This window comes from Ips typographus, linkage group LG8, assembly GCF_016097725.1.
Source record: "Ips typographus isolate SLU linkage group LG8, UJ_Ityp_2.0, whole genome shotgun sequence".
Classification (NCBI taxonomy): domain Eukaryota; kingdom Metazoa; phylum Arthropoda; class Insecta; order Coleoptera; family Curculionidae; genus Ips; species Ips typographus.
In genome coordinates, this window is record NC_138429.1 from 4,039,038 (window position 1) to 4,062,196 (window position 23,159).

At 33.0% G+C, this 23,159-nt stretch overlaps 1 protein-coding gene across 1 annotated transcript in view; it reads right to left on the reverse strand.

The window, feature by feature from the left end:
* Positions 1-2,115: 2,115 nt before the first annotated feature.
* LOC145732592 (T-box transcription factor TBX20-like) overlaps positions 2,116-23,159 on the reverse strand; it is a 47,372-nt gene continuing 26,328 nt past the window's right edge. The window contains exons 3-5 of the mRNA XM_081984945.1: positions 19,073-19,346; positions 9,014-9,249; positions 2,116-3,140 (exon numbers count right to left, since the gene is read on the reverse strand). Coding sequence (XP_081841071.1) covers positions 2,591-3,140; positions 9,014-9,249; positions 19,073-19,346 — 1,060 coding nt within the window. The 3' untranslated portion in view covers positions 2,116-2,590. The remainder of the gene's footprint in view (positions 3,141-9,013; positions 9,250-19,072; positions 19,347-23,159) is intronic.

Consider the following 23,159-nt stretch of genomic DNA (forward strand, 5'->3'; position numbering starts at 1 on the left):
TGCCATTATTACCAAACCAACCTCTTTTTAAATATCTGCTTTTGCATTTTAATTGGACAGAGAGTGACAAAATCGCCTGTAAACAACGCTTGGAGTGAGAAAATGACTGTTTTAAGCACATTTTTGGAATCCTCATTAAATTTCCTATCCAATGCCATAAAAAAAACACTACAAAATTAGATAAAGTCAAGGAGAAAAGTTGGGTCAAAATTTGAACTGCCAGAAACACAGTTTGAAAGGACAGTTAGGGAGAAAATCTGCTGTAAAGCCCACGTGGAGTGAGAAAATGACTGTTTTAAGCACATTTTTGGAATCCTCATTAAATTTTCTATCCGATAAACTGAAAAAAAACAATACAAAATTTAGTACAGTCAGGAAGAAAAATAGGTGTGAAAGTTCGATCTGCGAGAAACACAGTTTGAAAGGACAGTCACCGACAAAATCACCTGTAAAACCCACTTGAAGTGAGAAAATGACTGTTTTAAGCACATTTTTGGAATCCTCATTAAATTTTCTATCCGATAAACTGAAAAAAAACACTACAAAATTTAGTACAGTCAGGAAGAAAAATAGGTGTGAAAGTTCGATCTGCGAGAAAGTTTGAACGGACAGTCAAGGACAAAATCGCCTGTAAACAACTATTGGACTGAGAAAATGACTGTTTTAAGCACATTTTTGAAATCCCCATTAAATTTTCTATCCAATGACATAAATAAAACACTACAAAATTAGACAGAGTCAAGGAGAAAAGTTGGGTCAAAATTTGAACTGCCAGAAACACAGTTTGAAAAAAAGAAGTTAACTATTCGTTCTGTATTTTAAAAGACTGTTCACACACATTAAAGTGGATAAGTATTTGACTTACATTTCAGTTAGATCTGAAATCCACATTTTTCTTCTCCTGGACATTTTTGCATCATGTTCTCTGTATGCAGTTTCAATATCATACTTATTTATAAATCAAGAGTTTATTGACTTTAGGAGTTTTGCCATTATTACCAAACCAACCTCTTTTTAAATATCTGCTTTTGCATTTTAATTTTGTAGAGTATCTTGCTTGCAAGTACAAACCGTCCATCTGGTCAACACTGTCAGAAATCCCAATCCCCCAAATCCCTACGACCTGCCCTAACACTGAAATCCACAGGTTATTATATAATCTTCTCAAGAAAGAGAACCAATGGAAAGCATTGGAGTAGAGACTAGATTTTGAGGAAATTCTTAGACACACCAGTTGATCAGTCCTCTTCTAGTAATCTGCTCACAATGATTTATTTCAATCACACTGTAATTGAGCTCTTTATGCTATTGAACCCAGTTGTGATGTTGGTATGTTACTGCTTAAATTGACTGAAATACCATCAACTGATCAAAACGTTCCACCTAAACAACACCAGAAGCAAAAAGTGTCAAACACTAAAGTGTCAAGCAATAACAACAACTACACCAGAGAAACACAACTTTGGTGAAAAGCAATCAAGGGTGTCAATCTGCTATCAAAAGACTCAATTAAGACTTGACCAGATTGCCTGGCGTGATTGGTGTCAAATTTCATATCAAGAACTGGAAACTTCCACTGACAATTGGAATGCTCAACCAATTTTGGATCATCAGTAGGTAAGTTAACTCTAAAATACCTTGAAATGATGGAGCACAGTAGAATGACTGCAGAATTGATGAAACAATTAGTGGATAATCAATTTGGTTGGACAAACAAATCTATGATTATCTTCTATCTTACGCGAGTTAAGTAATATGCTTCTGAAAACTGTATTTAAAACACATTTTATCGACTGAAACCAATCCGTTTCCGGCCAAAAATAATATACGAAGCATTTCTCTGTAACAAATTCCGCATCCAACCCCAAAAGGCGAGGGACTGCATAAGAGGGTCGGTCCTGATTTATTATAATAGCCGTTCCAGTTCACTTTAAATCGAGATTTAAATTAGCAGTAAAAAGGGGCACAACGCCAATAAGCGGAAAATTGAAATAGCCCCCTATTTTCCTGCTACTGCCGACTGGTCCCTAAACATAATAGGTTATGTTAATTTTTGATGTTACATTCTTGTTTTAATGTTAGTTGAAAGTTTGTCATAATAACGCACACATAATGTAATATTTAATACTTTTATTTAAATAATTTACATTCCACTTGACTATATTATGCAAAACAACAGTAACTTTACAACATTACTAAGTACAAAAAAAGTTAACGTGAAAACTAAAGTTATAGGAAAAATGTACAATTCTGGAGGAATTAAAAAGTGACGTTTTTGTGTATTTACCCAAAAAAAACAATAATAATTATTGCACCGTAACAGCTTTCGGTAAATTCGCAGGAAACTTGGAAAGGAACTACAAAATAACACTTTTCTATGTCAGTATAGTAATTCATCAATAATACTGGTCTTTCATTTAACTAAACAATACTTTAACCTACAATAAATTACATCCTATAACCTAACATCTTTACATCGTAATAAGAATACACTAAAATTTACAGTGTTCTTGTCATAGAAGCTGACTCTTTGGCTTAGCATTCAACGAATAATTTGGGCTGTTAAGTACCAGTTTTGAAGATATCCTAATCAATGACTCGTCCGCGAACCTGTTGGACTTAAGGAAGACGCAACTGATCGTATCAAAGGAGTAGCATAAGGACTAAATCTATGATGTAAAGTCGAAGGAAAAACCGGTTTGGGAAGTCTCAATTCAGACTGTGATGTGCTTATCGAAGTAGGGCTGGGCGATCCTGATGAACTTGGAGTCGAAGCTGGAGGAGGCGTGATCTGAGGTCGGGCCCCCAACAAACCAGGGGGGAGACTTTGGTGGATTGGAGTTTGCCAAGGACTTCCCGAATACAAATGGCCCCCTAATAGAGGAACGCCAGGCCGTTGACCCAGAAACATTTGAGGGTTGGAGCTATTTACTAAGAAAGCGTGCAATTCGCTGGGGTTGTACGCTGAGGCTGCGCCCGCTCGGTTCCACAACTGAAGGTGCGCACGCGCTTTTTCTACCATGGCAGCGGAGAAAAGGGAATTTGCGTTGTTGTTTTCTGCATCGATTGCTTCACCGGTGTACAGACGGAGTGAGGATCTCAAAAAGTGCTGATCCATGAAAATACTGTCCATTGGTTCTCTGCAAAAAAAAATAAAAAAATTAATATAATTTAAATTGCAACCGTTGGAACATAATAAAATAATTGAGTAAGAAAAGGTGCTCTAAGTAATAATAAATTAGTAAAAATAATAATAATACAAAAATTCAGTCATGTTGGCATCATCAAAAAGCACAACTTATCCAGAATGCAGTTGATGCAGAATTTCTTGTAAAATTCTGCATCTAAATCAGCTTTTAGTTCAGTTCAACTTTCAAACCTAGCCTAACCCATATTTGGTTGCTAAATTGTTCAGAAAAATTTAGATAACTCTCAAACATGCGAAAAATTACATAAAGACATCTTAATGAAAGTTAAAGAAAATTGACAGGTGAATAAGATGCAGTGCTCAAATACAGGGTGTTCTACTTAAAAAATGATATGTGTTTTGTACAAGATGATGTTGTCGTTTTCGAGATATTGACTGTTGAACATTAGATTTTCACTACTTAGAAGACTATAGCAAGCGAACGGTTGAAGATAGAGCAAAACGGTTTACATGTTACTTTTTTGAGATCTACCATGATAGTATTTCAAAATTTTCAAAAAAACAAGAAAATACTCAAAATTTGAGAAGAAGTAAGATAGATGAACATGTAAACCGTTTTGCTCTTCAATATGAATGAATCTTCAACCTTCCAAATAGTGAAAATTCCAATGTTTAACATTCAATATCTCAAAAACGACACATTTAGAGTGATTAATAAAAATCTGTTTTTGCCACTGAATCCATCACTAACTCATCACTATTTAATCTCTAAGAATACTAAAAAATATCATTTATTGGTGCTTCTAAAAATTTCATTGAGAAATACTTTATTTTTTGTTTTATACAGTGAGAAAAAAACAAACAAAAAATAGCTAAAAATGTATCCAATAAAGGTGTAGACCGATTTCTCAGCTTATAATTAAGTCGCTGTTCCGACATCAACAGAGAAAGAAAACAAATCGCTTTGAAATTGCTATGTAATTAGTAATGACCCGTGGTTAATTTAATTTTTTTAGATTGGTGAACGAACCACCAAAGAAAATAATTAATGGAAGAACCATGTTAGTTGAACTGTGCCAAATTTACACGCTTCTCATTAACCGGATACCACTTTTTTTTTTAAGGGGGTTTATTATGGGAAAACATTATTGGCAATGAGTTAATAATGCTTGCTTGGGATTCGTCAAGGTTTTGTTTAGAAGCCCATCAGTTTGGAATGTTATACTTCTTGGGCGGTGGTAATGACACGTCCCAAGTTAAATTGTCTTTAGAGGTGGTTCTTTAATTTGAAGTTCCGACAGAAAAAGAAAACAAATCGGTTTTAAATTGCCGACACAACTATAGTCATTTAGAAAATAATAAATTTTTGGGTTGGTACCTGTGGTTGATTGTTATAACCACTTTAGGTGTAACCTGAAGAACTGTTTCCTGAAGACAATTTTTTTGTTTTCAGACAGAATATTGTTTAACCAAACGAAATAATTAACATAAAGTGGAATTTAGGTGGGTAATTTGTTTGCAAAAAATACCAGTAAATGTTATTTAAGGGTAATCTTTTTTTTTTAAATCAACTTACTTTTTTAAATTTGTTCAAATTCAGCTTGTTGATTTTTTTTTGACCAATCACAAACTACCAACAGTGCTCAAATTTACGCACACAATTCTGCACATGTGAACAATCATAGTACTTAAAATGCAATGTTGCCAGCAACTTTTGGTTTCCTTAAGATACCATAAATGCTACTTAATAATAATACTGAGCAAACTGGCATTAATGTAAAAGTTGGGCAAAACTGAGGAACTCTTCAATTATAAGTTAGATTAGGCTAGGTTATGTTCAAATTAATCCAACATAATTGTTTAGTAGGCATTTATATTATTTGTATTTTTTACTAATTATTTTTGAATTTCAATTATTTTACTTTAAGTTTGGTAGATAAAAGATAAGAACATTAGTTTTGCACTAGACTTGCCAGTGGAAAACGCGATTATTGACTGAATTGACAGGTTAAAGTGACAAATGACGGTTATATCCTGAAAAACTCTTTTTTTTGTCACGTGACAGTTTTTTGGTCCGATTAATTAAGTAACATGCCTGCTTTTACAATTTGACTCTTGTCAAAGTGTGATAAAGACTAATAAAAATGACTTTCTCAGGTTAAAAGATGCTTTTCCAAATTTTGAAGATCCAAAAACCTAAAATTGATTTTTTAAAGTCACGTGACAATTTTTTGGTTAGGTTAAGTGACAACGTAAACGTTTTTCCAAATTTTTGACACTTGAGTTGACCTTATGCCGAAAGGTTAAAATTGATTTTCTAAGGTCAGGTGACTGTTTTTCCAAATTCTGATAAAGAAAAAATATTTTTCGTATGGTTGTCTAAAATTACGGGTTACATTTTCACGTTTGAGCAAATCTTCTAACTGTCATAGTAACCAAGTTAGCACGTGTCAAACAAACGCACAAACAAAACACCTATTATTTAAAAGAAATAGTTGTAAAATTGGTATTTTAAATTTAGACAGTGGTAAAATTGTAAGAATTACATTACGTGACTTTGATAATTAAATTTTTGAGCATGCAACACTGTAAAATCCAGTTGACATTGTCAAAAACAGTCACGTGACCTTCATAACGCAGTAAAAACTTTGGAAAATTGATAAATAAAATTTGGACAGTTGTAAAAACTGAAATTGCAAAATACACGTCACGTGACTTAGGTAATTAAATTTTTCAGTTTGCAACACTGTAAAAGCCAGTTGACATTGTCAAAAACAGTCACGTGACCTTCATAACGCAGTATAAACTTTGGAAAATTGATAAATAAAATTTGGACAGTTGTAAAAACTGAAATTGCAAAATACACGTCACGTGACTTCGATAATTCAATTTTTCAGTTTGCAACAATGTAAAGGCCAGTTGACATTGTCAAAAACAGTCACGTGACCTTCAAAACGCAGTTTAAACTTTGGAAAATTGATAAATTAAATTTAGACAGTTGTAAAAATTGGAATTGCAAAATCCACGTCACGTGACTTTAGAAATGGAATTTTTGATCATGCAACACCGTAAAGGCCAGTTGACATCTGTCAAAATTAATCACGTGACCTTTAAAATAAAGTTTAAATTTTAAAAATTTGGCAAAATACTCTAAATTTAAAGAGACACGTAACGTAACTTTGATTATGCAATTTTAGAGCTTGCAACACTGTAAAGTTCAGTTGACACCTGTCAAAAACAGTCACGTGATCTTAAAAATGTAGTTCCAACTTTGAAAAATTACTAAAATATTATAATAATTGGTAATGAATATTGCTTGGGCTATTCTGTTAAATTTTCAGTCCATTTAGTTATTTTGATACTACTGCAAAGTCTACTGCAACGAATGCCTTAAAATATCGCAAATTTCCCTTGAAAGAGGCTTTATTTTGCTCAAAATTCTAATAAAAATACCACATAAATTTTTTGAAATATTCATATAATGCGTCAAAATGATAAATACCTGGAAAATACCTGAAAATGCTTCGTAATACTGTCATTCTATCTACACCAAAATACTTCGGCGATTTACCTCTCGATATTAATACAAAATTGTTATATATTTGAGACCATTCTTGATATACTCATTATCAATTGATTAACAAAAAAAAAAAGTGACCACCAGTGACGCAAAGGTGATAATAAGCCTTGATGGGCCATTTGGTCGTAGCAGTAGATAGGTGCTCCGTTCGGGCGTAGAGCTAATTAAAGACGAACTACAGCCAGAAAATAAGTGGGAAAACACTACCTGAGGTGTGAGAAAATGCAGGTTTCATTATATCATCAAAGCGGCTCTCGTGAAGACACCGATTGTCCGAAATTACAGGGCGGCGTGTCCGGCACCGCCTCCGAGCACCGAACATTCAAAACAGGTAAATTAAATTCTATCATAACTGAAATGAGCTCGGGCTGGAGGCGGCGAACGCTTTTGCCAACGTAATTGACGAAAACAAAAAGACAGACCTACACGGCTTTAAATATTGAGTATTAACTACCATTTGGCTTTTTTCGCCTTTGCGGCTTCGTCTAAAGGTAGTTTAGTGTCATTAAGACGTATATGCACCGTAAATTGAGCCTGCGTTCGGGAGAGAGAGTGTGGAATTTATGCAACCATCCAAAACAATAGAATTGCAACGTTTCGAAATGTGATATAAAAGAGAAGGTATTGTTACACGCCAATTACTCTGACTTGCTTATTAACAAGGCCTTTCGTCAGTCCAGTCCAATCAAAATTAATGAAATAAGAGTAGTTTTCGTCACAGATTTTAAATTGCAAGTTTACAACCTTAAAAGTCTGTTGGTTGACAAGTACAAGTAAATTTGTAACATAATGCAATGGTATGGTAATAACTGTTCTCTTAAACGTAAAAGAAAACATTTACTTCAGGCCCAGCAGAGGAATTTGAAAATTAGATTCTTGAAAGAGTTGGAAATATTGTCATTCTGCATTTTTAAGAATCTAAGCGAAACGAAAACTTTCCAAAAACGACCTTGCTGGGAAAGTTTTTATTTTTCTTCATTTGTCAAGTGTCAGTTGTCACCTTTGCCTGTCATTTCAGTCAAAAATCCCATTTTCAACTAGCAAGTTTAGTGCGAAACTAGTAAAACTTGTGTTCAGTCAGTTTCAGGGTATCACAAATTCGTCTGTAAAGTATGGGGATCTCGAAAACGGTAATAAAAACAACGTAATTTTGTTAATTAGTTTGTTTCAGGATGAAATAATTGAAAATAAATGACACTTTTTACCATTCCTCCTTTACAACATGGCAGTATCATATTTGAGTATCATTCGTTTGTTGATTACTATCATCAACTTTCGTTTTTCTTTTTTACATTTTTGATTAGAGCTTTATTTGTGATTTTATTTTATTTTTTTGTGATTTAGTTCAGAAAGAAGTTTGGCGGAAATACCAAAAGTTTTTAATGTTATGAGATAATTCAGAGTAATTGAGATTTTTTCCCCTTTAAAACATGACAACATCACATTTAAGTAATCTTTTAAGTTTTTAGTAATCATCATCAACTTTTTTTTAAATTAGACCCTATTTTCTAGCAGATTCTGAATTAAATGATGTTTTCTGAAAAACTGAACATTCCTCAATTTTTTTTGGAATTTTTAGAGTCATAAAAATCAATTTGTAATTTTCAATTGGTCATTGTCACTTATCAATTATCAAATGGTTTTTATGGAAACTGGTTCTTTGGAATTGTTAGTCATCTAATATTTGCTTTTCTTAACTGGGAATTTTTACCCTGTTTTTCCATTTTTTAAAAAGTGTGTTTTCAAAGTGATTCTCTGGAATTTCTAGAATCGTGACTAAGATCAATCTGCTTTTTGCTTATTTCACCTTTTTTTCATTTTAAAACATTTTTCAATATTTTCAAAAAGTGCAATGCTTTTTCATAAAAATTGGTTCACTGGAATTTCTAGATTAATACAATCAGGACAAATTGTATTTTTAAATGTTACGATTTTCCTAAGGTATCATTTTCTTTTATATTCTGTTCTCTGACAAATACCGTCACTATTTCAAACAGCAATTAGAAAACTTTCTTTAATAAAACAACGGGTAAAACCCGTTGGAAACAAGCTTTAGTACTGTAAAATCACTCTACTGCTGTAACTAATTCAAAGCTATTACTCGCTATATTAAGAGACAAACTAATTAAAAAGTAGGAGGATTTAATCACCGCACAGACCACCCCGGATTCGTACAATAAAACCGGCTAGTAATTAATTGTTTAATTAGGAATTTTATAACTGTCAACAAATTTATGTTGCGCTTTCTCAGCCAATCGATCCTTTCTAATTTAGTGGAAACTTACCGATCAAAATCCGTCAGTCTGGAACTATCCCTAAATCCCTTAGCAAAAGGGTTGGAATCGATTTTCAGTTTGGTGATTAATTGATTTTGATAAGCTGTGACTGCCGTAAAAACCGTCTCTGGAAACACGAACGTCCTGTATTGTTCCTGTTCCAAATCTGTTATTGGTCCAGAGTGTTCGCGCCATTTTACAATGTGGATTCTAGGTTGGTAACGATGCATCGAGTTAAGAACAATCTGAAACAAATACAAATTTTACCCTAAAAATGTCCCAATAAATACAACAGCAACGTTGATTTGCAGATGTAATTCAACGTTATTACCCAAGAAGCACCACTATGTCAAAGAAACGTAAACTATTTGCGTTGATTTTGGTAGATTGGAAAACGTTAAAATTAAAGTAAAAATGTTGCTTGATTTTACTTTTTAAGAAATCGGTTATAAAATAAGGTTACTGTAAAACGTAAAATAAACGTGTAATAATTCAGTAAATGTAATACAATCACGTTTTGCTGATTTTAGAGTTTTTGTGATAATGGTGAAAGCTTTTAACACTACTTTTTAGGTCTGTCTAGTCAGGGCTCTTCACATATTACTCCTCTATTTTAAATGAATAACATCGTATTCTCCAACCGTGTTTTCTGTCAACTTTTCAGAATCAATTTTCTCTAATCAGAACAACAGATTCGACGTAGGCTATAGAAAAGCTCCGGTTATCAGAGGCTTTTAAAATACTTCGAGGACGACGTCCGCGTCCCCTCGACGGCGCCTGCGTCCTGGCACCTTTTGTCCCTAACCGTTATCGAGAGCAAGACAAGAGTTGCCAAGCAACGCAATTCCAACTCTTGCCGCAATAATGATTGGTGGCCTAGAACTTTACAATGGCTGCCACCGTGCACTGTCTACACTCGATAAACACTCTGTTTAATCGGTCGAAAAGGGAAGAGGGGGTATAGATACCAGAGCTTTACGGGAAGGGGGAGGAGGGCGTCTTCTTCGATTCGTTGCGCCTTGCTACGTAACTAGAGTGCTTTGTATGCGACTACGCTTTTGCCGATGACACCGACTGTATGTTAATGAAACGTGGGTATTAACTGGAGCTTTTGTACACAGTGGCGTACGCCACTTAGTTCAAAAGCTCTTTTAATCGAACTTTCATATACGACCAATTGTATCCAGCTTATGGAAGAACTGTAAGGAGCAGAATTCTGAAAATTTGATAGCCCACCAAACACCAAAGTCGATGAGAAAGTTCAAGATAAAGTGACGAAAAATATTACTTTCTGCACTGATTATTCAAATTTATTCTAAAACGAAATACAAGTTAGGCTTTTTACACTGTTTGAAAATTATTTTTAGAGGCTCATTTTTTCAGTATATTTTCGACAATTTGCTGGTTCTCTGGGCTAGTGACTGTCTACTGATGTACATGGAATTTCTGGTTGCATTTTGATTCTAATACAAAAAGGCCATTTTTATGGTTATGTCACTATACCGGAGAACCAGCAGAACACACCAAACCAACTTAACATGACTAAACACAGACATTTCACTGAAAAAATCACTGAGCAATATAGAGCAATTACAGAGGAAGATTAGCAGAGCTTTAGGCATTGATGAATTAAAAACTTTTTAGTATGAAGAAAGCGTAATCTTCCTTCCCTTTTGAATATAGAGAAATTTTATTAAAATATTGACATTCTGAATATGTTATTGACTTTTACTTTAAAGCAAAAGTCAACATCTATCCGCTGAATGAATGATAAATACATTTGATCTTTCAAGAAGTATCAATTTTCCAAAGCATATGCAGGTTAAAACCTTGTAAACATACCGCATATTGCTTCAACTTACCACTTTGGACTACCCTGTATAGTAATATAACGTTAATTTCACATGTGCTGCATTTAAGTGGATTGAATTGCATTCTAGATTTGTACAGACCCCACTTTAACAGTCAATTACTCGGTTACTTCAACAGCTACAGAGTGAAAAATCTGTGAAATCCACTTTGATCACCCTGTAGAATACTGTAGCGCAAGCTTAGTAAAACAACGTTTATCAATATTCTTGACTAATATTGGATGATTAACTGTTTTAAACTGGTCACATCAATTTTATGGGAAAAACGTCAAATTTTCCATAAAAAAATTCCTAATTGATCAGAAGAGCAGAATTTTATTGATTGTTAAGGTGTAAATTTAGCAACCAATAACTAAATATTTGTTAAATAAAAACTTTCGTTACTTACATAAAGTAAAAATATGTTTACCTTAAACTATCAAAAAGCGTTTTAAGACTAAAAACTTCGCAGTTTTATGAGTTGGAAGTTAACGTCGATATATCCAGATATTGACGCAAAATCCAAAAAAAGAAACAATATACAGGGAGTTTCTTATAAAATAAACCGGTTGACTAATAAACCTACCCTAGTTGCTAATGTTGCTAAAATGTTTTTACAATATTTGATCAATATTGAAACATTGTAACAATATTAATACTTTATGACAATATTGAATGAAAATGTTGCAACAATCCAATTGCGTTGATTTGAAATATGTTTATTATCAACAACGATATGTTCTCAGTTTTTAAAGTTATACAGGATGTTTCAGGTTTTAATACGCACGCGTATTCTACGTGTAAAAATAAGTATAGTTTCCTATATAAACTATGTTCCAATAATGGTTATTTAATGAAATACAGAGTGCTAAAAGTTTGAAACCCTAAACTATTTTTCTGCTGACCCAGTAATATTTATTTTCTTAAAAATGTGGATGAAAATCTGTCGTTTTCAATATTGATAAAATGTTTAAAATGATACCCTAAAAACGTTTGTAAAATGTGACATTAGACAGATAGTTTCTAGATGAACTTTTTGTATCCTGTATGTATGTTATGTTATCTATTTTGAGCCTCTATGTTCTTGTTATTAACCTTGTTTTACTCTAGGACTAGTCCAATAATTCTAGATTTATTAATTAGCTTTAAATATCTATAATCTTTAATTATATAATTCAGATAGAATGTAGAAGCATTTTTCAGTTTATACAGCATTATAGTTATTTTTAAAGAAAAGTGAGTAAAATGCACAGTGACAGCGAGTTAGACAAAATCTTATTGTTACACTCCAGTAAAAATAAATAGACGGTTATGGTAAGTTCACATGGGCAGCTTTTGAAGATTCGCCCCACTGTTCCTAATTTGTGATTGGTCAAGAAAAAACAGCAAATTGAAAGTGTTTCTTCCATAAACAACTTACCATTATCCAAATTTGAACAAATAGGGTGACAACTTGGTGACAGCCTAAACTTGTAAAGTGTTAAGTGGTTTTTAATTAACTCATTACATCATCCCTGGCAACAAACGGATTATTTACATTGGTTCCCATATGGTTTCTCTTACTATAGGAAATGAAGATGACTATACCCATCAGTAGCTCTGTTTGTGTTATGTTATCACTCGTTAAAGAGCCTCATTAGACATGACAACATTTTTGAGCAGTTTAGAATTGAAAAATGAAAGCAAAACCTTTTGGACTATTGGAACAAAAAGACACCCAAAACACCCAGTGAACAATAAAAGTCAGACCGATAAAAAGGATTTATTTATCCGGTTATTTCCGAGCATTCAGTAGTGATTATTGTAAGGTCCCTTTCAGGTTGTAAGTGTGTTTGTAAAATTTATAAGGCATGCCCACGGATTATACCTTCAATAGAACAGGTGAGACCTCCCGGTCGTAAATATGGCGTTTTATTTGGTTACCCTTCTGAAAAAAGTTCAAGTTAGTTTTCTTCATTACACTTATCACCTCAATTTGAATTACTACCGAAAAAAATTAACTAGCCTGATAAGTAATCATTCTCGATTAGAGTTAATTAACTACATAAAGGTAAGTAGGAACAATTATAATGCACTTTAATCCCGGTGCGATAAGCGCAATAAAACAAGTTCATTTAAACCATATACGACCGCCATAAAAAGTTTAATTAAAAGTAAAATCATGCAATATCCATGTGTGCCTCGTTCTGCCTACATATCTGGGTAAATAAAATACCGCTCTGCTCTATAATGGGAAAAATTGCAATGTTTTATTAATTTTATTCAATTAAAAACGCACCCGTAACTGTATTACTTCAGATTGTAATCTTTTTCATTTTACCCGCTGTAATAGACAAATATGGTTTGTGTACGTTTATTGTGTAAATCAGGCTAATTAAATGACTGTCAAAAGGAATTAAGCAAACACTCCTAACCATAACTGCAGAATCAATTTACACCAGGCTTAAGGTAAATAATCGATTTACGAAAAATAAAAACTTAAACCGTTCTGTTATAGTTTATTGCAATTTTATAGGTGTGTAGGTGTGTTTGCACGCATTTCATGGGGTAAATGGTAACCGCAATGCCGGTGGTCCGACATAAGCTCTTTACGACAATAATACGCGTATTTTGTTTATTGTAGTTGTTCTCCATTCCAATTTATATTTCGAGTAAATTTAAAATTTTATGTAAAAATATTAGGTGCTAATTGTAACAAAACTGGCAAATATCCAACCAAACTACTGAAAAAAATAAATAACATTCTATCACCGCCATTAGTTTTAAACATCTCAGCATCGGATCAACAAAACATAAATATTTGGAATGCTGTAATAATGATTTTAACTAATTTTATGTTGCTACCTACGAGAGAATTTATTCATTTTCGGACGGCCAGGACCGGTCAGACAAATTTGGGTGTCAGTCGAAAATTTATGATGTCCGAACTAACTCCGAGGAAGCATTTAATCGCTCATTTCAATCTGGGCTTAACCAACAAACTCACAAATTAACTCAAACATATGCTACGGTTGTAGTTCATTAATTTTCACCGGGATTTTTGCCGCTTATTAAATTTTTTATCACTTTTTACAGTGTGCATGTTGGGTGGCAGTTAGAAAACGCACAATTACAAAACATCCCTATTATATTGTTTGCCAAGTTTATCCATAAATAACTATGATTGAATATGCAACTGCAATTTCCAAGACAAAGCGGATTCCTATGGAAATCCCTTTTGACATCGCGTGATTCGCAGTTTTAAAGAATAGCAAACATGCAATAAATAAGGTAAATAAGTTTTATTAACTAACCGGAATTTTCACCTTACAATACTAATTAAGGTTATTTATTAAATTTGGCTACGGTCAGGTGGGTATGCGAGTAAGTGCGAACTGGATTCTTTTAGATCCCAGTAAATTATAGAAGATCTGCTTGCATGCTTCTGTTTAACTACTATAGTCAATTTGTTTTTTCAACTTTTCCTTTTTTCTGAATTTCTTTCTTTAGAACAGAGTTCTAAAGCTAATTGATCAGCTTGTAGGCCTCAAAAATGTGGATGATGGAAGATAACAACAGTCAAGTAGATGAGCAACCTTTTGTAAATAAAAATTGGGTTGGTAGGGTGTCCAGGATAAGGAGAGCCACTATTGGGATCTTGAAAACTATTAGAGATAAAAATCAAAAAACATCGACTTTTCGTTCGATTTTTGAGATATTTTGAAAAAGTGAATTTTTTGGTTTTACTTTTTATTTGTTTGTGACGTTAATATTGACCAAAACTAATACGGTTCTGATGTTTTTTTATTAGATTCTGAAAGTCCTTTTTACTCAGAATTCAATAATGTATGAAACTTCACTTTTGGAATTGAAGGAAACTGTTTTTTTTTTCTTATTTTTAAGTATAAATTAATAATAACCATTTAAATAACTTAAACAATTTATTGGCATAAGCAATTTTTAACTTAAAAGAGCTTGTTTCTGTGGAGAAATGTTATTAGTTTTGGTCTAGGTCCAATATTGACGCTACAAAAAAATTAAATGTAAAATCAAAAAATTCACTTTTTTCAAAATATCTCAAAAACAAAAAAAAGATCAAAAAAAACAGAATAGCCTAAAAAAACAGCACAGAGATGTCAGAAACAAATTGTTATTTATCCTTCAACCACCATATTTGTTTGAAATTTGACATTTGACAGATCTGTTGGACTGTCCTATTAGAATTTTTAAGTTAACTTAGAATTTGAATGTGACAGTTCCGGTGCAAACCGTTACAGTCAAAACAAAACTTAAACAAACTAACCGAACTTATTGATTAATTAGAATTAGCCACTGATGGTGTTGAATTTAATTGCTTAGCAAGACCAAGACACCTGTTTCTGTAATACATATTTGTTTCTCATAAAAGAATCGTTCATTTTCAATTAATTTAAAATTACTCGGAAAATATTCCGGAAGTTCTCTGCAATCTCTGATTATTTAGGTTAGAATCAGCTGGAATACTGTGTCCGTCAGCTGTTTTTGCTTTACTTTTAGCACAATCTGTCATCATTGATTCTGTCCCGTTTTTAGGTTATTTCTCTGAGAATACAAAAACAACGTTTCTTATAGACAATTCTAGATATTTCTTTTAGTTTTGGAAATCTGTGCTAATACTATGCATTTGTATGTCGTTCTTCTGTTTAGTTGAAAAATACTCACTATGTATTTTCTATTAAGTAATGGTAAAAAAGAAAAAATTGACTTGCAAAAGGAGAATTTAAATAAATGTAATTTGAAAAGGTAAACAGTTACAAAAGTAAAAGGCAAAGTTAGTGTAAGGGTTTCAAGTTATGCATAGGACAAAATACACTTTCTTGGGCCAATAATTCAAGCTGCCTGAAATGTCCTAAGTCTGTAAAAGTTGACATAAAACCAAAATCAACCAGTGTTACCGTTCTAACCAAATTTTGTTAGTAAAATGTAGAAAAAATGTTGCAAGTGAGGATAATTTATGAATTTAGGAAATGGCCAGATTGTAATTCCTAAAAAAAGAGGAATCAAATTTCTTGTTTCAATGAGTCAAAAGCAGACTGTTTTGTAAGTATCCTTCATATAATGGTGTCAATCTCAGAGATTTCTGGCGTCTGTTGTTTAATAGAAATATTTAATTAATAGAAATTAGTTATAACGTATCGTTTTCTAAACTTTAATTACTGTTAAATGACCCACGACTCTAGTAAATGTTTGTGTTAATTTAATTTTATGGTGCATTACTGACTGTGTATACCCAGACAGTCTGACGTAGGTACAATCGGTGGAAGAGTCTAACTGGTTCCAAAACCACAACAAAGACGGTAATATCATAAATAATAAAAAAAGTACAATAACATTTCCACTCGGAACCCATTCCGTAGCGCTAGGTGGCGCGACATAAACAAACTTTATCGTAAAAACGCGCCTTTTTAACGACGTCCAATCATCGAAGAATTAAAATTAAATTTAACGCAGTACTTTACGACAATCATTAAAGAACCGGCACCCCTCCGGCCTGACCTGTTCAAACTATAATATTTCAATCCGGACTCGGGGTCCGAGGTGAGAAATTTGTTGTCCTTTTCGGACACCCGCTGGCACCTGTAGGCGTATAATCGTCCTTCTTTTTCTTTAAGGAACCTCCAAGTTTGTTAAGGCACCCAGCGAGCGGCTTATAACCACTGTGACACTCTTCAGTTTATACTGTCATATAATCGTAACTTTGCATTTTAATAAGCCAGATATACGTTGGCTTTTTTTTCTCTCAGTCTGGTCATTGATTAATGCTTTTTACACTTTTTTCACGCTTTCGCTACCCAAAAATAAAACTAGTTTCAGCCCAATTTTGGTCACGAAGCAGTTAATGTGGGTCAGCCCTTAAATAACTCAACGTGAAGGCGTTAAAAGTCATTTTTAGTCTGCATTTAACGGCGACACATAATAACTTTTATTAAAGTCGCACACGAAACTTTTTTTGTTGTTCGTGTTTTCACGTCAACTGTTTAAGAGCCTTTTTGTGATTTATAGCTTCCACACAGTGACGCACTTTTAATGGAGAAAGTCAATGTCCAAAAAAAGACTCGCAATTTGGTGCTCAAGAAAATTTGTAAATTTACAATTATCTGGAATCAAAAATTTCATATTTTATCATAATTAACTCTTTAGGTTACCAATATTAAACTTTTGTACCGAGTTTTAACCCAAACATGCATGAATATCACAATTTTTGGTGGCAAACAACGATTTTGAAAGAGAGATCAACAGTCAGTTACGCCAGAAACCTTTTATAGTACTGCTCCCTGGAAACTTAATAGTGATAGAGTAAATTAGGGTAAATCACTAATTTTTTGTGTAAAATGCCGATGTTATAGTCCAGAATTGAACTGTCACGCGAATTAGGGCTGTGGATTGGAGCAAGGTAAAGTAAAATTCAATTTAACAAAAAAATTTACCAATTTTACCAGTAAATTTAGGGATCTAATTTTCCTGTCACGAGGGACGAGTTTAGCAGTTTTTTACAATTTTGTTCTTTTTCAAATTTTGGTAACTTTTACCCTTTTTGAGTTATTCAGCAAAAACTGGTTTGATGCAACAAATTTTCAAATCAGTGAAAAATGTGGTTTCAAAATTGAACACCCTGTAACTCAGTTATTTTTGGGAGTTTAAGGTGGTTCAACCACTTAAATGAACCGTTTTGAGCTCCTCTTTCCAGTGGTAGAGAGTAAAAAATTATATCTTAAAAATTGCGTATAGGGTGCCAAAAATGGTGAACCCCTATACTTTTATTTGCCCTGTATACTGGAAGCAAAAACTGTCCTGCAAACTTACGGTGTTGAGTTAAGCAGTTGATTATAAATATTTTTGGTCTCTTACAATTTTTTTCCAACTTTCACCGTTTTCGAGTTATTTAGGAAAAACTGGTTTAGTGCAACAAATATTTAAATCAGTTGAAATTGTGGTTTGAAATTTGAACACTCTTAAAAGAACAGTCAGGGACAAAATCGTATGTAAAACCCACTTGGAGTGAGAAAAACATATTTTAAGCACATTTTTGGAATCCCCATTAAATTTCCTATCCAATAACCTGAAAAAACACTACAAAATTTTGTACAGTCAAAGAGAAAAGCAGTGTCAAAGTTTAAACTGCCAGAAACTTTTAAAAAAACAGTCACAGACAAAATCGCCTGTAAAACCCACTTGGAACGAGAAAATTACCGTTTTAAGTAAATTTTTGAAATCCTCATTAAATTTCCTATCCAATAACCTGAACAAACACTACAAAACTTGGTACAGCCAGGGAGAAAAGCGGGGTCAAAATTTGAACTACCAGAAACACAGGATTTGCAATTCACCAGTAATTTACTAGTAAAATTTTCCTGGTAAATAGAAATATTTTCTAGAGTAAAGTAAATTATTTACTTTACCTGACTGACAAATCTGCTGACTTTTCAACAGTAGAAAATAAGAGAAAATATTGACTAATGGCAATTTCTACGTGAATTAATTGACAGAACAGTTAATAGAGTTTGGAAGCTGGAAGATATTAAAACCCATTTGGTTTTAGTGATTTTGCAATATTAAGAGAACCATAAAAAGATAAAATGCAAAAATTAATTAAAAAGTTTGTTTTAAATCTATAGAATATTCTTAGGTTAGGTTAGAATGTAAAAATCTAAGTGACCTTTACCAGCATATAGCCATTTTTCAATTTCATCAAAATGTTTGTTAACGTTATTGATTTATTACTGAAAGACATATTGCAGAATTTGCTGCTATTTTGTAGTCACCGAAACAAGAAATTATAAACACTTTTTGTTCTGAAATAAATTTTAGAAAAATAAAAGTTTGATTTGGGGTGCTTTAAGTAATTTTTTATTTCTTGTCTTAGCTTTAGGACATGTTTGGAAAACGCCCCAAATTAAAAACTAATTTTTCCACATGAAGATTTAGATAAAGGCACTATACTAACAGTAATAATTGAAAATGTAGTGATATTTTTTTAATTCTTGTGATTTACAGATAATCTTTGAGATACATTTTACAATGTGTCTGATTTTACTCAAAACTAAACATGTAATATCAATTCTGACCAAATTCATTCTAAGACCATGTTGTTTGCTTTGTGTTTTAATGTGAATAATTGTTCAATTTTGTTAGAAAACCAGAATTTGTATTTTTTTAGATACTTCCTTGTTACTTAATTAATAATTGCAAAAATTCTTACCTGTCCATTTTTATCCATTTCGTTGTTGGTAAGTTTAACTTTTTCAAAGGAAACCACCTGTTTACGAAGTTGTTCTCCTGAAAATGGTGAGTCTGGATGGGCGTATATTCGGCTAGGTGCTGGAGGATCCGCTTTCCCAGCCACTAACCAAGAGGATCTGTGGTAGGCGTATCTGTACCTTTTGTTATCCACTGGCACAATATCCAGCAGTACTGCGTATCTTTGATCGGGTCTTATACCCGTAAACGATACTCGAACTGTTGGAAACATACGTCTGAAAAAAATGATTGAGTTACAAACAGTGAACAAATTTGGTAATTTTGCAATAACACTTTTTAAATCTTAATCTAAACGGTGACGATGTCGCAAATTCTAAATTAGCCAAGTAACGGTAGACTTGATGATAATTGGGTCTCGATAATTCTTAGGTGACTTTGGTCATGATCGGAGTGAAAGCTGCTTTATTATTATTATAATCCCAAACCTGTCAACTGCGATAAAATGTAAGCGGACAAATACGTAACACGCCACCGGCAATTTACGTTGGCTTGTCGTGTTCAATAAAAAAAATCCGTCTAGATGAAGGTACTCGATAATTAACTAAAGTACACTTAATTGGTCGATAAATGCCCGAAGCTAATTATTATCGTGAATGTTAATCGAATAAAAAAAAAAACAAAGCAGAAAAGTTAGAAACATTCCTACAAAGTCGAGGACCATGATATGGGTTTGTGGTAGCATTTATATGGGTTTAATGCAGCTGCCCAAATGGCTTGTAATAGTGACAAGATTATCGTAAAACAATTTGTTCCCCACTATCTTGAGCTGCATTTCAAACAGGTGTAAAGGGTCCGCTAGATTAGTTTTATATCAGTTTAAACGTTGAAATAAATTAACTTTTAAAATACATTAATGAAAATATATTGAGATGGATTTAATATTGTGATTGTACGAAAATTAAACCAAAAAACCTACACTATAAATGTTTATGACAGACAGCTGGTTTTTCACAGATTCGTCAATGAAGTGATTATTTGTTTTCCAAACTTGCTGTAACGTTCGTTTATTGTACAAATATACAAGTTTCTTTTAATGGTCTTACGGGGAAAAGTGGTACAATTGATCGTAATGTTTCTAGGAAGTAAATGGTTTAGTAAGTGCCAACAAGTGTACAAAAAATATACTGACAAATCTGTACTTCAAATATTTGACATATTACTTTTTTGTAATTTGAAAATTCAGATTTGTTATAAAGATTACTATTTAATGTACTTTTCTAAGAAGGTAAAAGGACTCTTTGAATAAGAGTTCAAAACAGACTTATTTAAAAAGAAAATTTAGTTACAATATGTTGAATGTTTTATTAGTTGTTAATTAAGTGTATGGGTAAACCATATTATTGTTAATAAATAAAACCTCTCATCTTCTACTTAATCACCAACTAATGTTTCGTGATCACAACACATTTAAAAATAACATTTTCCTGTAATTTTATGTGTGAATGGTAAGAAAAACTATGAAAAGTAACGTGCATGGCAAAAATTAGAGCTTGTCACGTTGAGGGATTTATAAGTTAGCAAGTTCAAATAGAGCCATTAATTAGGAGCTTTGCCACTAAGCTTAGAAATTAACCAGAGAACAATAACCGTTGTTTGCGTGTTGATGAGTGACTTAGTAGCTCTAGTGTGGTTAACAGCCTTATAATAAGCCGGTAAAAATGCATTAAAAGCCGATGATGTAGCAGTTTTCGGAAACGGCACCACGTACGATAGATTGCTAATCAGGAATACGCGACTTTCCCATTACTGGGGCCTATTTATGCCCACTTCCGGCGAAACAAATTATAAAAACAACTAACCGCAGTAACAACGCCGTTAACTCGAATTCGTTTACAGCCCCATAATTAATAACTGAAATGAAATATGCTAATGTTGTTTAAACAAGGCAAATGCTACAAACACTAGCAAGGTTGCGCGTATAGGAACCATTAGCCGAAGCGTTGAAACCAAAATAAGAATCCATAATTTTACACTTGCTTCGCAGAGTTGATGGCTTAAACGCACCCAAAAACCCGTTTTCCTGAAAATACGCGGTGTTAAAATGCCTAAATTACCTTCATTCCGAACCGACAGCCTGTAATTTTGGTTTCCTTGCCGCCACCTCGAATCGCGTGAGCTCCCAGTGTGAAAAGTTGCTTTTTCCACACCAAAAATGGACGCGCTTTATTCATTTTCAGGGCTTGTCTAGTCGTTGACTGACATCCATGAAAAATATCATTACCGTGATAGCTGATGGCATTAATGATATGCTGAGTTGTGAGAATACGACCCAGCTGTTATATTATAAAAAAGTATAATTACAGATTCTGGTAAAGAACCATCCCAACTTTTTTTCATCAACAAAGTCAAAGTTTGATACAACTGACGGTTTTGTTGTCTGTTTTTTAGTTTAACAAACAAGTAGCAATTAACAACTCAATATTCCTTGCATATTTCACCAAATCTGAACGAAAACAGAATACATTTTTTAAGGTACTTATAGATCGTTCCGATGATCTTCTAGTATTTCTGGGGGATCTATAGAAAGTAAAAACTCTTCTGAGAATAGTGGAAAAACGCTTATTTAAAACCAAACTTTCTACAGCTTTCAATATATCATGCAAATTTGACCCAAACTGAAGGAAAATAGAATAAATTTTTTTAAGGTACTTATAGATCGTTCCGATGATGTTCTAGTGTTTCTGGGGGATCTATGGAAAGTAAGAAACTCATCTAGGAATAGTGGAAAAACGCTTCTTTAAAACCAAACTTTCTACAGCTTTCAATGAATTATGCAAATTTGACCCAAACTGAATGAAAATAGAATCAATTTTTTTAAAGTACTTATAGATCGTTCCGATGATCTTCTAGTGTTTCTGGGAGATCTATGGAAAGTAAGAAACTCATTTAAGAATAGTGGAAAACGCTTCTTTAAAACCAAGCTTTCTACAGCTTTCAATGAATTATGCAAATTTGACCCAAAATGAACGAAAATAGAATCACTCTATGTAAGGTACTTATAGATCGTTCCGATGATGTTCTAGAGTTTCTGGGGGATCTATGGAAAGTAAGAAACTCATCTGAGAATAGTGGAAAAACGCTTCTTAAAAACCAAGCTTTCTACAGCTTTCAATGAATTATGCAAATTTAACCCAAACTGAAGGAAAATAGAATCAATTTTTTTAAGGTACTTATAGATCGTTCCGATGATGTTCTAGTGTTTCTGGGGGATCTATGGAAAGTAAGAAACTCATCTAGGAATAGTGGAAAAACGCTTCTTTAAAACCAAACTTTCTACAGCTTTCAATAAATTATGCAAATTTGACCCAAACTGAACGAAAATAGAATCAATTTTTTTAAGGTACTTATAGATCGTTCCGATGATGTTCTAGTGTTTCTGGGGGATCTATGGAAAGTAAGAAACTCATCTAGGAATAGTGGAAAAACGCTTCTTTAAAACCAAACTTTCTACAGCTTTCAATAAATTATGCAAATTTGACCCAAACTGAACGAAAATAGAATCAATTTTTTTAAAGTACTTAAAGATCGTTCCGATGATCTTCTAGTGTTTCTGGGAGATCTATGGAAAGTAAGAAACTCATTTAAGAATAGTGGAAAAACGCTTCTTTAAAACCAAGCTTTCTACAGCTTTCAATGAATTATGCAAATTTGACCCAAAATGAACGAAAATAGAATCACTCTATTTAAGGTACTTATAGATCGTTCCGATGATGTTCAAGAGTTTCTGGGTGATCTATGGAAAGTAAGAAACTCATCTGAGAATAGTGGAAAAACGCTTCTTAAAAACCAAGCTTTCTACAGCTTTCAATGAATTATGCAAATTTAACCCAAACTGAAGGAAAATAGAATCAATTTTTTTAAGGTACTTATAGATCGTTCCGATGATGTTCTAGTGTTTCTGGGGGATCTATGGAAAGTAAGAAACTCATCTAGGAATAGTGGAAAAACGCTTCTTTAAAACCAAGCTTTCTACAGCTTTCAATATATCGTGCAAATTTGACCCAAACTGAACAAAAATAGAATCAATT